This window comes from Mobula hypostoma, chromosome 10, assembly GCF_963921235.1.
Source record: "Mobula hypostoma chromosome 10, sMobHyp1.1, whole genome shotgun sequence".
Classification (NCBI taxonomy): Eukaryota; Metazoa; Chordata; class Chondrichthyes; order Myliobatiformes; family Myliobatidae; genus Mobula; species Mobula hypostoma.
In genome coordinates, this window is record NC_086106.1 from 94,753,004 (window position 1) to 94,768,205 (window position 15,202).

Sequence of the window (15,202 nt, forward strand, 5' to 3'; positions counted from 1 at the left end):
GCTCTCTTTACGACCCTATCTACCTGTGACGCCATTATTAGGAATTTTGTATTTGTATTCCCAGATCCCTCTGTTCTACTGCACTCCTCAGTGCCTTACCATTTACTCTGTATGTTCTACCTTGATTTGTCCTTCCAAAGTGCAATACCTCACACTTGTCTGTATTAAACTCCATCTGCCATTTTTCAGCCCATTTTTCCAGCTGGTCCAAATCCCTCTGCAAGCTTTGAAAACCTTCCTCACTGTCTACTACACCTCCAATCTTTGTATCATCAGCAAATTTGCTGATCCAATTTACCACGTTATCATCCAGAACATTGATATAGATGACAAATAACAATGGACCCAGCACTGATCCCTGTGGCATTGTTTTCTCCCACTACTTGCCTGCTAAAACTGAGTCTATGGGTCAACTTCTGACAGACAAAATTTGGGCAGCCCTTTAGACACCTACTAACACTTCATAGTTAGGGCATCATAGTCATGGATTTGATGTCATTGCAAATAGAAACCTAGCCTTTTTTTCTTGGTTGACAAAGACTTCATATGGTCTATTTTGGGAGGTGATCTTGTTTTCTGGTGGGTACAATTGTTCTTAACCAGTAAATTTTAGTGCTTAAGTGAGCTCCAGGAGCCATAAAGAATTTGACTACAAAGCACAGGATTAGACTAGGGTATTCGGCTCATTAAGTCTGCTACACCGCTTGACATGGATGATTTATCTTTTTTCCCCTCAAATGCATTCACCTGCCTTCTTCTCATAATCTTTGATATCTCTATTAATCAAGAACCTAGCAAACTCCACTTTAAAAACACCCAATAATTTGGCCTCTGCATCCACCTGTAGCATTAAATTTCACAGATTCACCACCCTCTGGTTAAAGAGATTCCTCCTTCTCTGTTCTAAAGGAGGTCTTTTTTATTCTGAGGCTGTGCCCTCTGGACCTAGGCTTTCAATGTCCACTCTATTGAGATATTCCAATATTCAGTAGGTTTTTAATAAGACCCTCCCCATCCTTCTAAACACTGTACAGGCCCAGAACCATCAAACATTCACATAGATTAAACCTTTCACCCTGGGATCATTCTCGTAAACTTCGCTGGACCCTTTCTAATGCCAGTATGTCTCTCCTGTGGTATGGAGCCCAAAACTGCACACAATGCTTCAAATGTGGTCTGACGAAATGTCTTTAAAATTCTCAGCATTATATCCTTACTTTTATATTCTAGTCCTCGTGAAATGAGTACTAATATAGTATTTCCTTTCCTTACTCAACACTTAATTAACATTTAAGGAACCCTGTGCTAGGACTCCCAAGTCTCTTTCCACTTCCAATTCTGGATCCTTTCCCCATCGATACAATAGCTATCACTAAAGAGGTAGAGCTGAGCAAATTTGTGGACCTGAAGATAGACAAGTCCCCTGATCCTGATGGAATGCATCCCAGGGTACTGAAAGAAACGGCAGAAGTTATAGTAGAGGCTTTGGTGATGATTTACCAAAATTATCTGGACTCTGGGCAGGTCCCAGTGAATTGAAAGATGGCAAATGTCACACCACTGTTCAAAAAAGGATGTAGGTAAAAGGCAGGTAACTATAAGCCAGTTAGTTTAACATCTGTAGTTGGGAAAATTCTTGAAGCAATCATTAAAGAATAAATAGCGAGGCATCTGGAAAGAAATGGATCCATCAGGCAGACACAACGTGGATTTAGCAAAGGCAGGTCCTATTTGATAAACTTAATTAAGTTCTTTGAGGATATAATGAGCACAGTGGACAGAGGAGAACAAATGAATGTTATTTACTTGCAGTTCCTGAAGGCATTTGATAAGGTACACATAAAAGATTTATCGGTAAGATAAGGATGCATAGAGTTGAGGCTGATGTATTAGCATGGATAGAGGATTGGTTAACTAATAGAAAGCAGAGAGTTGGGATACATGGGTGTTACTCTGATTGGCAATCAGTGGTGAGCAGTGTGATGCAGGGGTCGGTGCTGGGCCCACAACTGTTCACAATATACATTAATGATCTGGAAGAGGGGGTTGAGTGTAGTGTATCTAAGTTTGCTGATGATACTAAATTGAGCAAAAAAGCAAATTGTGCAGAGGATATGGAGAGTCTGCAGAGAGACATAGATAGGTTAAGTGAGTGGGCAAGGGTCTGGCAGATGGAGTACAATGTTGGTAAATGCAAGTTCATTCACTTTGGAAGGAAAAAATGAAAGAGCAGATTATCATTTAAATGGTAAAAAATTGCAGCATGCTGCTATGCAGAGGGACTTGGGAGTGCTTGTGCATGAATTACAAAAGGTTGGTTTGCAAGTGCAGAGGGTACCAAGAAGGCAAATGGAACGCTGGCCTTCATTGCTAGAGGAATTGAATTTAAGAGCAGGGAGGTTATGCTGCAACTGTACAGGGTACTGGCGAGGCTGCACCTGGAGTACTGCATTCAGTTCTGGTCTCCTTACTTGAAGAAGGATATACTGGCTTTAGGGGCAGTGTAGAGGAGGTTCTCCAGTTTGATTTCAGAGAAGAGGCGTTAGACTGTGAGGAGAGATTGAATCGCCTGGGACTGTATTCGCTGGAATTCAGAACTATGAGAGGAGATCTCATAGAAACATATAAAATTATTAAAGGGGTAGATTAGATAGAGGCAGGAAAGTTGTTTCCACTGGTAGGTGAGACTAAAACTAGAGGACGTAGCCTCCAGATTTGGGGAGTAGATTTAGGACAGAAATGAGGAGGAACTGCTTTTCCCAGAGAGTGGTGAATCTGTGGAATTCTCTGCCCAATGAAGCAGTGGAGGCTGCCTCAGTAAATATATTTAAGAAAAGGTTGGATAGATTTTTTCATAGTAGGGGAATTAAGAGTTATGGGGAAGAGGCAGGGAGGTGGAGATGAGTCATAGCCAGATTGGCCATGATCATTGAATGGTGGAGCAGGCTCGATGGGCTAAGTGGCCTACTCCTGCTCCTTTTTCTTATGTTTTTATTTAGATAAGTGTCTATGCCTTTATTCCTTCTGCCAATGTGCATGGACATGCACTTCCCTTTGCTATATTCCATCTTTACCCATTTTTGCAAACTGTCTTTCTGCAGACTCCACGCTTCCTCAACACCATATACCCCTTCACCTATCCCTGTATCATCCAAAAACTTGGCCACAAAGCCATCAGTTACATCATTCAAATCATTAACGTATAATGTGAAATGTAGTAGACCCAACACTGACCACTGTGGCAGCCAGTCAGAAAAGGCCTCCTTGATTCCCAATCTTTGCTCTCTGCCAGACAGCCAATGTTTTGTCCGTGCAAGTGCCTTTCTTTTTGTGTGGCAACTTGTCAAAGGCCTTCTGAAAACCCAAGTACACAACATCCACTGTCTATCCTGCTTGTTACTTTTAACAGATTTGTCAAACAAGATCTTCCCTGAAGGAAACTGTGTTAACTTCAGTCTATTTATTGTTATTATTATCTCAAATTCTCATCCATAATAATGGACTCTAAAATTTTACCAATCACTCAAGTCAGGCACACTGTCCCATAACTTTGTCTTTTGCCTCCCTCCCTCCCTCCCTCCCTCCCTCTCTTCTCTTGCAATTTTCCAGTCCTTCAGAACCATTCCTGTCTCCAGTGATTGTTGAAATATCACAACTAATAACTCCACAATCTCTTCAGATACCTCTTTTAGAACCCTGTAGTGGAGTCTGTCCAATCCAGGTGACTTATTCAACCTTAAGACTTCCAACTTTTCCAAGATTTTGTCCTTAGTAATAATGACTGCACTCAAATCTGCCCCCCACCCCATGGCGTATCTCTAGATTTTCTGGTGTCTGGTGCCTTCCACAGTGAAGACTGACACAAATGCTGGAAACCTAGAACAAAACACACAAAATGCTGGAGGAACTCAGCAGGTCAGGCGTTTCAGGTCTGGACCTTCATCAGGACTTCAACCCAAAACATCGACCGTTTATTCATTTCCATTGATGTTGCCTGACTTGCTCGGTTCCTCCAGCATTTTGTATGTTTTGCACAAACCACTTACTCAGTTTGTTTGCCATTTTCCAGCAGCCCAATGTTCACTCTTACCTCCCTTTTACTCTTCATCTGTCTGAAAGAGCTGTTGGTATTTTCTTTTACATTATTGGTAGCTTGCCTTCATATTTCATCCATTCTCCCCTGACTGCTTTTTTTAGTTGCCTTTTTATTTCAGAGAAACGGCATTGTGACAGGCCCTGCTGGCCCAATGTGTCCTTGCTTCCCGGTTACACCCATGTGGCCAATTAAACCACAAACCCGTATGTCCTTTGAAGGTCGGAGGAAGCTCACGCAGCGACAGGGAGAACGTAAAGCTCCGTACAGACTGTAGTGGGAATTGAATCTGGGTCATTGGTTCTCTAACTTCCGTTAATTCTTCCCCTCCCCCTTCCCACATCTTCCATTCCCCACTCTCGCTCTTCTCTTCTCCTCACCTGCCTGTTATCTCCCCCAGTGGCCCTCCTCCTTCTCTTTCTCCCATTGCTCCACTCTCTTCTCCTATCAGAATACTTCTTCAGACCTTTATCCTTTTCACCTATCACCTTCCAGCTTCTTACTTCATTCCCCCGCCACCCTTCTTCACCCTCCTAGCTTCACCCGTCACCTTATAGCTTGTACTCCTACCCCTCCCTCCACCTTCTTATTCTGGCTTCTTGCCCCCTTCCTTTCCAGTCCTGATGAAGATTCTCAAGCCGAAACATTGACTGTTTATTCCTTTCCATAGATGCTCTCTGAGCTGCCAAGTTCCTTCAGCAGCACATGGTGTGTGTTGCTCTAGGTCAGTGGTGCTGTCACAGCATTACACTACCGAGCTGCCCATTTGTCCAAACGCTTTTGTGGGTGTCTAGAAGTCCTCTAGCTTCCTGCTAATTTACAGACAAAAAGTATGATATTTTATCCAAAGTAGGAGTTGAGGAACTACTGAAGGAATGTGCTTTTCAAAGAAAAAATGTCCATGTGATATCCTGCTTAATGACTTGACACTCTGGCACCACCTAGTCTCAATGTAAGGTGTATGTAAGTAATATGGTTCAGTCTGTTATACTACGTTGAACATCAAATAAATACCCAAAAATGTGTCCGATTATTATGAAGAGATATACATTTTAGAATGTCTTATTCTTGAATTAAGCTTAATTAAAAACAGTAGCCCTGTTAGTTTAAATCTAGTTTTCCCCTTTCTCCTTTCCCCTTCTCTGACAATATACCACAAAGTACCAGATTCCGTAATAGTTATTACCCGTCAACCATCAGGCTCCTGAACCAGCACAGATAACTTCACTCACCTCAACACTGAACTGACCGCGGGACACAACCTATGGACTCACTTTCAAGAACTCTACAATACGTGTTCTCAGTGCTATTGATTAATTATTATTATTATTTGTTTTTATTTGTACTTGCACATTTTGTCTCTTGCATATTGGTTGCTTGTCAGTCTTTGTGTGTAGTTTTTCATTTACTCTATTGAATTTCTTTGTTCTATGAAAATGTACTTTGATAATACATTTACTTTGAACTTTGAATATATGGGTTAAACAAAAATGTCACTTGTTGATGAGCAGAAAATCGTATTCATCATGTTTTGGAAGACTTAGCCTTACCTCTGTAGGTAAAGTGAAGAGGGAATTCAGATGGTGTTTCTCTGTGGCCCTTCTCCATACTGTGAGTGAGCAGTATTAGAGTGGCGCACTCTTTCTCTAGGCATTGTACAGCGAGGGTTTAGGCTGTCCATTTGAATTTGCATGTGGGAAAATGAGAGCACCAAAGAAATTCAGTTGCCTCTATACAGCTTCTTCACTGTAGTGATGGCAGAGTAGAGATGCGATTGTTCAGAATCAGTGAGAATTGCAGGGGTCAGGCAACCTAATAAGATATTCATTACCTTACATCATCAGTGATGCAGATGGTAGCCCATTAAATTGAGTCACAGTCAACCATTGTTGTTTAAAAAAAAAACTTGGCAAGATAATAAAAACAGTCTTTTTTTCACTAAGGCCACTCGGCCAACAGCAGACATCTCCCACAACTTGCTGCTGGAGGAATCTGGCCTTTAGGGATCTGATGGACCCCATAGAGATGATAGTAAGTGCCTACGGGGAAGCAGGTAGGACTGCCGAAAATTTCAGGTAACACCAGTTTGCTATTGCTGCTCGTTTCCATGATCTTAATTTTTAGAATTCAGAAGAGTCAAATACAGGAACCACCCCTTTCCTTCCTCCCCACAAATACTTCCACCTTGTGGATTTTGGTATATCTCTGAAGTTCTGTTTTCAACTGTTGTTAACTCTTCTTTCTATATCATCCTGTATTGCCTGAAGGTTTGGAAACTGTAGCTATTAAAGCGGCTTTTAAATGCTAATGGGGATTTTGACCAAATTGAAGCAGGTTCTCTTTTCAAATATAATATTGTCAACTTTGATAGTTGTCTCTTGTTACACCATGGAACAGTTGGAAGATGACAACTTCTCTTAAGGGAATTTGAGGGGAGAAAAGGGCATGACTTAATAAATGGCACTGGGGAAAATGGTCTTGGAAGTGAGTTGGTGATGCATTTTCTAAAAACACCTGTATATATTTTCCTTTTCTCCATCTCCTCATGGATTTACTTCATAAAGTCTGTGCAAATTAGAAAAAGAAATGTTCCCTGTAACCAGACCCCACCAGTGTATGAACTATTGGGGGTGGGGGTGGGTGAAAAGGATATCTTCAGCCAAAAGGTTTTCTATGGCAAGGGTTGCTATTAATTAGAATCTTTAACCAGACAACCTTGGTTACTCTAGGAAAGTTTTTAAAGATTTTCAAATATTTGTTTCAAAAACTCACCACTAACAAATGTTTGAAATTTAAAATGAATTTCACTTAATTAGTATTTATTACATAACATCAGTTTTCAATAAATTGCTGTTATCAACTGGAAATACTGTGAGAACTTGACTGTGGATTTTCTTCCATCCCAAGCTGTTTACTTTTGAACTTGGCAACCTTACCCTGGACATACCAAGACTTGTTGTAAAATTCCCCAACCTCAGCTGCAACCTCCATTACTGAGGAATGAATTTGGGGTAGGCCCAACCCTCTGTATTCTTGTACAACACCTCTTCTTTAACAAACCAATGTGTAGGGAATGAAATTGTTTAAAATGGAAGAGGCATTTGCTTTTCCTTGCAATGCTTTTTGAAAGGTTTCAATTGGAGTAACATTCGCTGTAATTCCCTTTGATCCAATAACAGATTTGTGCATACTTCAGCGGTGTGATTCGGACTGCCACGTTGTAATCTTGCTGCACCCCGTTGAGGTCCACCCACTGATGGCCTGAAAATATTCCAACAATTTTCCTTTCCCATTCATGTTTCTCTGGCAACCACAACTTGGCATACACACCAGAACCACTAGAACCCGGTTGGGCATCACAGTGCTGGTAAATAAGATGAGGTGTCTCATTGATGATTGAGCAAAATCGATACACCAGTTGCCCAGGCCTGTCACTATCAAATCCAGAAAAGTGAATTCTATTGCCAGCCACTTGGGCTGAAGATGGCATAACTGTAAACTCCATGTATGGCTTATTATGTGGCCTCTTCAGTTCCAACAACGCATAGTCATAGTCCATACTGAGTTCATTCTGAGATCGTATCCAGCCCCTTGGAACCTGTGTGCGTTTGACCCGTGACCACCTTGTCAAGAGTTTTGGTGGAAGCTTCGAGCTTTTTGGCAACTGGGTTTTCAGATTCTCTATTAAAAACCCAACCTTTAACTTTTTTGCTCCTTTGACATAATCCTTCCCATCGTGGATACAATGTGCTGCAGTTAACACGTGTCTCTCTGACACCAGGATACCTGTGCACCCAGTGGAGATCTTCACTGTTGTAGAAAATGGGAAGTTGAGCAGGAACTTTTTTCCACGAATATCGAACCTGCCATCCGCCCCAAAGATCTGTCGCTTGTGCCGGGACCGTGACTGCCGTGGGGTGTGCTTTTCGGAGAGCAGGGAGTCGGAGTCAAAGCCAGAGATATCTACCTTGGTAAGGGTTCGAGTGCCATTGGTGTAAATTGTTTCAAAAGAGAGATTTTCCTTCAAGTCCTCTAAGGATGAGTGAGCTTCTCTCCACAGGCACTCTGCATTGCAGTGGGTTATCAGGTCCGGTCTGGCTTTGGCAGAAAATCGCGGTTTGCCTAGCTTCACTGTTTCTTGAGGAAGGAGTATTGGGATCTTCTGTCTGTTCCAGGTTGTATTAGAGTATGTGTTAGATACCCGGGAGTGGCTGGCAAAATATAAAATAACCAGTAGAATCCTTAATTGTCCCATTGTGAAGACTGGTGTCCTGCTCAAACAGAAGAAAGATAGTTTTTGTCAGTACAGAAAATGAGGAAATATTTTTGGTTTTAAGAAAATCAAAGGATCACAGCTTACAATAAAGCTGGCAGACTTGCTTTAGGGTCAGATAATAATACTGTTTACGGTTTCTATACAGGATTGGAATATTTACAAGTAAATTTTCAACTTTCTTTGTGAAGCAGGGGGGAAAAAACCCAACTGATCTCTTATCATAAACCAGGTCCAAGAAGCAGTATATAATGCAACCATGGAAGTAGGTTATCATTATGATTATGGCTATGTTATCAAGTGGATTAACTGCAATCATTTTGTCATGCACTACATAACACAAGTTGTATAACTTGGTTTAATCCACAACTTCACATTTAGCCACACTTTCAAAATGGTTGACCACAAATAATTGATATGCCACCTTTATCAATTTATTTTGTAACTATTCTGCTAAAATCGGTTGCTGATAGTGCTTGTATTACGGCACATTACAATCTGCCACTGAGCTCACTATAAAAAGCATGTTTACTATGGGAACTGACTAATGGTTTAATTACACCTTACTGGTTTTCTTGAAGTTTAACAATCAAAGTCAAAATATTGTTAACTGGATTCCCGGTTTAACTTGCTCTTTGAGAGTTAGTATTTTTCCTGCCTTTCTTCATTGCCTAAAAATGCTTAGGTAAATAGATTTGTAAATTGGCAAGAAAATTCTCTGTTGATACAAGAAGAAAAACTGAGCAAACTGGTCATCTGAAAGATGTTGAAAGACACATACTGTATGCCGCATTTGTCATAAAATAAATTGTGCTAATGAACATTTGATGAGTTCACAGCCTTGTTGTTTAGCATGTAATGGTGGAATGATTCAGTTGTTTGAACAGGACCAATCAACTAATGAGCAGAGCTCATTTTCAATGGTCTGTCAAAATGGAATTTGAATCGACTACGTAGTGACCTGTAATGCGCTTGCTTTCCTGTAGGTGGTAGTAGAGTTCTGGGAGAGAAGCTGAAAATGCACCCTGCAAAGGCAGCTCTGCATGAAAGAAAATGAAATATTTCCCTATTATGAAGCCTAACTATTTTTGCCTTCAAGTACTTAGCTGCTGCTTGTAAGAGATAAGAGTGAAACTAAACTTAATATTTTTGTAGAGCCCAACCAAGTAAACTTTCCTTGTAACCAACAGAGCTAATGGGGGGAGGGGAGTTGAACATCTATTTTGTCCATCACCCCCTATTGTTTTAAATGACTGTCCAGCGCCAAAATAGTGGCAAATGTATAGACTAAGAAGTATAAGAATTTATTTATTTTCTTGAAGCGAGTTATGAAACAGCATCGAGATCTTTGCCAACACTTTCTTGGCTGCTGTGCCATTGGAAGTGTCCTAACCCACCAACAGGACTATTAGTCAGGCTAAAGACAATGACAAAGAGGAGCAAACTCCAGATGTTCTTAGGTGCCCATTGTGAGGTCATTTGGAAGGACAGTAAGAAAAATGGAGGAAGCTTGGAGAACTTGCAGAACAGCCACGACTGCAGAGCTGCCTTTGAGATAATGCAGTTTCACTTGGGCATGGTTCTGATGTACAAGTAGAAAATGAGCTGTCTATTTAGACAGGGCCCTTAGGTGTGCATCAGCCATGGTGTGCCTAGATTAGATAGAATTACTTGGTCTGAAGAACTTTGCCTCTTTGTTTTTATAAGAGGATTGTAGATATAATAAGATTAATAGACAGCAGAGATCCAGGAGGCATTCTTGCTTTTGGTAACACTGGCCCACCCAAAGTGGAGCACTTGTCAGGTGGACTTGAGGGCTACCTGGAAATCTTCAGCAAGTGTAATCCTCACCTGCCAGGGCCTACGTTCCAGATCCAACAAAATGTTTATGGAATATGGTTATTTTACAGCCCTGAGAGAAGGTACCTGGCCGTGAATATATGCAGCAGGTGTACATTGGAACCAAGTTTAATGACAATCCATCTGATGAAGAATGTGAAGCTCGGACCAAAAGAAGAGCGAAGTAGTTAAGCACAAGGGTTTTCGGAAGAAGGTAAAGCAGCATTTAGGCCAGGAGGTATTGTAGATGTTGGAACTAGAATTAATGCTTTAATTGTCACATGTACGGCGATAGACTGAGAAGCTTGTCTTGTACACTGTTCATGCAGATGGAACCATTACATGGGGCATTGAGGTAGTACCAATTCAAACCATCATGGAATGTAGAATAATGTGTAAAAGCTAGAGAGATGTACGGTTCAGGCAGACAGTAAGGTGCAAGATCATTACAAGGTAGATTGTGAGGTCAAGTCTCCATCTTATTCTACTAGGGAATGATTTAAAAGTATTATAACAGCATGATAGAAGACTATTAAATTGATCCTAGTTATATACTAGAAAGATTAAGAAAGTGGTCATGCAGTCATAAAGCCAAGTGTCATGGTAAAACTACATTAGTATAAAAGTGAAAGTGACATCCTGGTTGTGACTTTGCAATGAGAATGATCTATGGCATAAAGAATGCAGTTTCCTTGACAATTGGAACATCGAGGGCATCCTTCGAGAGACAGAAAATTGCAGTGTTAACTGTGCAATCACATGCCAGTAAAAGCAGGACAAATGTATTTCAAACACAAAATGCTGGAGGAACTCATCAGGTCAGGCAGCATCTATGGAAAAGCGTAAACAGTCAATATTTCAGGCCGAACCCCTTCTTCAGAACACTTCAGGACACGAGTCATGAAGAAGGGTCTTGGCCTGAAATGTCTACAGTTTATGCTTTTCCATAGGTGCTGCCTGACCTGATGAGTTCCTCCAGAATTTTTTGTGTGTTGCTTTGGATTTCCAGCATCTTCAGATTTTCTCATGTAAGTGTATTTCAAACGTAAGGCAGCAAGTGGGATATGTCAGATGCATCACAATTGCAATAAAATACTGGTGCAGACAGTGTTGTCACAGAGGCACTTGTGAAAGCCCACCTCAGAGCCAAAAGGAGGACCTGCAAAGCACTTGAGAGAATTAAGCCAGGATTATGTCCTGAGAGAGGAAGATGGGTTTAGCTATTGGTAGGCAACTGGAAACTGTGCAGTTACTTCAATCTAATACGTTTCCTTTGTTGAAGAGATGTTACAGCATCTTTGAGATCCCCTGGAATGTCCTCCTTGTCCTCCCGGATGTGGGAGATCGGATTGCAAACACGTATTTGAAATATCGCTCTGCCGTATTTCAGAACATCAGCAGAGATACTATCTGTTACAAAAGTAGATATTGAGCTGACTTCAATTCTTTTCAACATGTCAGTCAGAGCTGGTGATGAGGTGTCGATAAATTGATTTTGGAATGGCAAGAAGAACATTTGTGTGGAGGACAGAGTCATGGGTAAAGATTTCTTCAAAGTGTTTCTTTCAGCAGCCCTGACCAGCCTTGATATCTTGGCCTCCATTCTTGAATTTAGTGGGGTGAGCATTTGAACCTGAGAAGACCTTGATTAACGCTGAAGAATTTCACTGGTTATCAGTGAGATACTGAACAGTCTTTTGGTACGTGTTGCAGTTCCCTATTTCAAGAATGCCTTGCATTTTCAGTTAACTAGCTTTTGGACATCGTGGTCATTCTTGTCAAACCACTGGGTGTTTTCTGGAAGAGAATCCAGGACTCTCTTTTATAGTGCACACAGTATTGATTTTCCACAGTTCCCTTTCTCTAGGGGTCATCAGGCTATATGAGAAGAGTTCACCTTTGCAAAGTCCTCATGACCATCCATATTTAGTTTGTTGCAGCAGCTTTTATTGTCATTGTTGTTCTTTGGCTGGCCTGCGTAAGTTCAGTATAATGTCCTGGCTATTAAAGTATGCAGAGTGAAAGAAAGGCTCAGTACTGGTGCTGTTGTGAGGTAATCACATTGACACGATTTTGATGGAGGGCACGAGATTCGGGGAAGGCCTTTACTTCCAGAATTACCGAATCCCCTGATTCAGGCACAGATTGGATTGTATATTTTCAGAGAGAAATACAGGGCAATGTGGAAGCATTTCAAAGGTTCTGAAGATCTTATGGGAGATTGTACAGGAGGCATGACTTACTAAATTTGGCTTGGTCATGGTGCAACAAGGAGCAGCGAAAGCAATCATGCTGGAATTGCAAGCTTTGGAAGCGATCCAAAGAGAGAAAGTCAGAAAAAAAAAACTTTAGAACTTTAAAGCAAGTAGCAGGAAAGTTCCTTATCAGGTTTAATATCACCGGCATGTGTTATGAAATGTGTTGCCTTTGCAGCAGCAGTTCAATGCAATACATGATAATAGAAAAAAAAAGGGGCAGAGTAGGAGCCAGAACGCAGGGTAGAGGAAGTGCAGTGTCACAAAGTTTGACAGCTCGAAGATGCAGGTGTTGTAATTGAGTCTGTAATATTAAGTACCAAGTACAATATAGAATTACTGTAGAGATACTGTAGGAGTTACTAGCCCTGTGTTAAGTTTTTGAGAACTGTTTGAAGTTTAATTGATGCACCAGAAAGATGGTGCTTAAAAATATGTAATACAATGCATTCAGAGTAATGAAGACAATTATGTTGAAGCAACCTTTGTAGATCAAGATGTGAGATATTCTATGCTGAAATGTATCCGGGTAGTCACTGAAATAACTAATTCATGTGTGGACATTTCAGCTGGCTTGCAACAAGCTCTACAACTTGTTGTGTAGGCCAAGTAACTGAATGGACATAGTTTTAGTTGAGTGATAATTATTTGAAGTTACTCTAAAGGGAAACAGTGCAGTTTAATAAGTTTAATAAGTGTGCTTATTAAGAACTGTGTATCATATTACATGGCTTTTGATATATACTAATATCTAAAATTACTGTTAATTGAGAATTTCCTGTTGATAATTTTGCTTTTTGTTATTTGCCATTCTCAGCAGCAGTTCTAAAGAACCAAGAGATGGTGCAAATATACCCACTTTTGAGGCTTAGAAGTGCAGTTTATGGCCCCAAGTTGTTTACAGATATGAAGGGCGTCGTTCAGTTCAACGGCTCTTCTTCGGAGGCCTTCAACATCCGCAGCGGTGTGAAGCAGGGCTGTGTTCTGGCCCCCACCCTGTTTGGCATCTTCTTCGCAGTCATGCTGAAGCACGCCTTTGGAACATCAACTGATAGTGTCTACCTCCACACCAGATTGGACGAGAGGCTGCTCAGTCTGTCCCGGCTGAGGGCAAAAACCAAGGTTCGTGAAGTACTCATCAGGGACATGTTGTTTGCAGACGATGCAGCACTGGCAACACACTCTGAAGAGCAACTGCAGTGCCTCATGGACAGCTTCTCAACAGCCTGCCAGGACTTCAGCTTGACCATCAGCCTGAAGAAAACCAACGTGTTGGGCCAAGGCGTTGAGCACCCCCCTGCCATTACCATCAACAACTACGAGCTGGAGATGGTTCATGAGTTTACATACCTTGGATCCACCATCACGGACAGCATCTCCCTAGACCCCAAGATCAACAGACGGATCAGATGAGCAGCCTCAACATTCGCCAGGCTGACAAAGAAAGTCTGGGAGAACAGAAAGCTGATGACGCACACCAAAGTTGCAGTCTACAGGGCCTGCGTCCTCAGCACACTGCTTTACGGCAGCGAGACCTGGAGCCTCTACTACAGACAAGAGCGGCGTCTCAACGCCTTCCACCTTCACAGCCTGAGACACATCCTGGACATCACGTGAACTGACCGAGTCACCAACAATGAGGTCCTGGCCTGCGCCCAGATACCCAGCCTCTTCACCCTGCTCCAACAACGCCGTCTCCGCTGGCTGGGCCACGTACACTGCATGTCAGATGGGAGGATCTCGAAAGACCTGCTTTACGGGGAATTGGCCTTCGGCAAGAGAGCACAAGGCGGCCCCATCTTCGTTTCAAAGCCGTTTGCAAGAGAGACATGAAGTCACTGAAAAGGAACGTCGAGAGGTGGGAGGACATCACAAGTGATCGCTCTCACTGGAGGCTGGAACTACGCAGAGGTCTAAAAAGAGGAGAAGAGAAGCTGAGGCTTGCTGCTGAAGAAAAGCACACTCGTCAGAAAAACAGCACCAAGACAACACTGGAGGACAGTGCCTTCAAGTGCAGTCACTGCAGCCGTGACTGTCACTCCCGTGTGGGACTCTACAGCCACAACAGACGCTGCTCTAACACAGACTGAAGCAAAACTTTCCAGGCGCAGATCCATGGTCTCGTGAGACAAACGGATGCCGCCACCAATCACTGGAAAGGTCATAGATGAGGCAACCCTAGTATACACTAACTATTTGCTGTTCAGTCGTTAAGTTAAGTCTGACTCTTCGTGGCCTCATGGGCCCCTGCACACAAAGCCTTCCTGTTGGAATCTGCCTCTCTGAGATCCCCCAAGGTCATACACATTATCTGAGTAATATTATCTATCTATCATAGCCTCCGTCGTCCTCTCCTCCTTTTACCTTCTGTTTTACCTAACATGAGAGTCTTCTCCAAGGAATCCTGTCTTCTCATGATGTGGCCAAAATACTTGAGCTTTAGTCTCATAATCGATCAAGCCTCCTAGTGAGCAGTCTGGCTGTATTTCTTCAAGTATTTTCTTTTTGGATCGTATTGCTGTCCAAGAAACTCTTAACACTTTCCTTCACCATCCAAGTTCAAAGACATTGATTCTTTTGTATTCAGCCTTGCTAATAGTCCAGCTCTCACAGCCATACATCACAACTGGAAATACCATAGACTAAGATAAATGGATCTTCCTAACTATAACGTAAACTTTCTGATCAAGGCACCTTCTGCTGAATAGTTCACACTTAGTGAAATTGCATCCTGATCCATGT

The 15,202-nt window shown here is 41.9% G+C and overlaps 1 protein-coding gene across 1 annotated transcript in view; it reads right to left on the reverse strand.

The window, feature by feature from the left end:
• Positions 1 to 3,602: 3,602 nt before the first annotated feature.
• The window catches only part of LOC134353376 (serine protease 23-like), a 38,225-nt gene continuing 26,625 nt past the window's right edge, over positions 3,603 to 15,202 (reverse strand). The window contains exon 2 of the mRNA XM_063061405.1: positions 3,603 to 8,364. Within this exon, the coding sequence (XP_062917475.1) occupies positions 7,227 to 8,348 (1,122 nt within the window). The 5' untranslated portion in view covers positions 8,349 to 8,364 and the 3' untranslated portion in view covers positions 3,603 to 7,226. The remainder of the gene's footprint in view (positions 8,365 to 15,202) is intronic.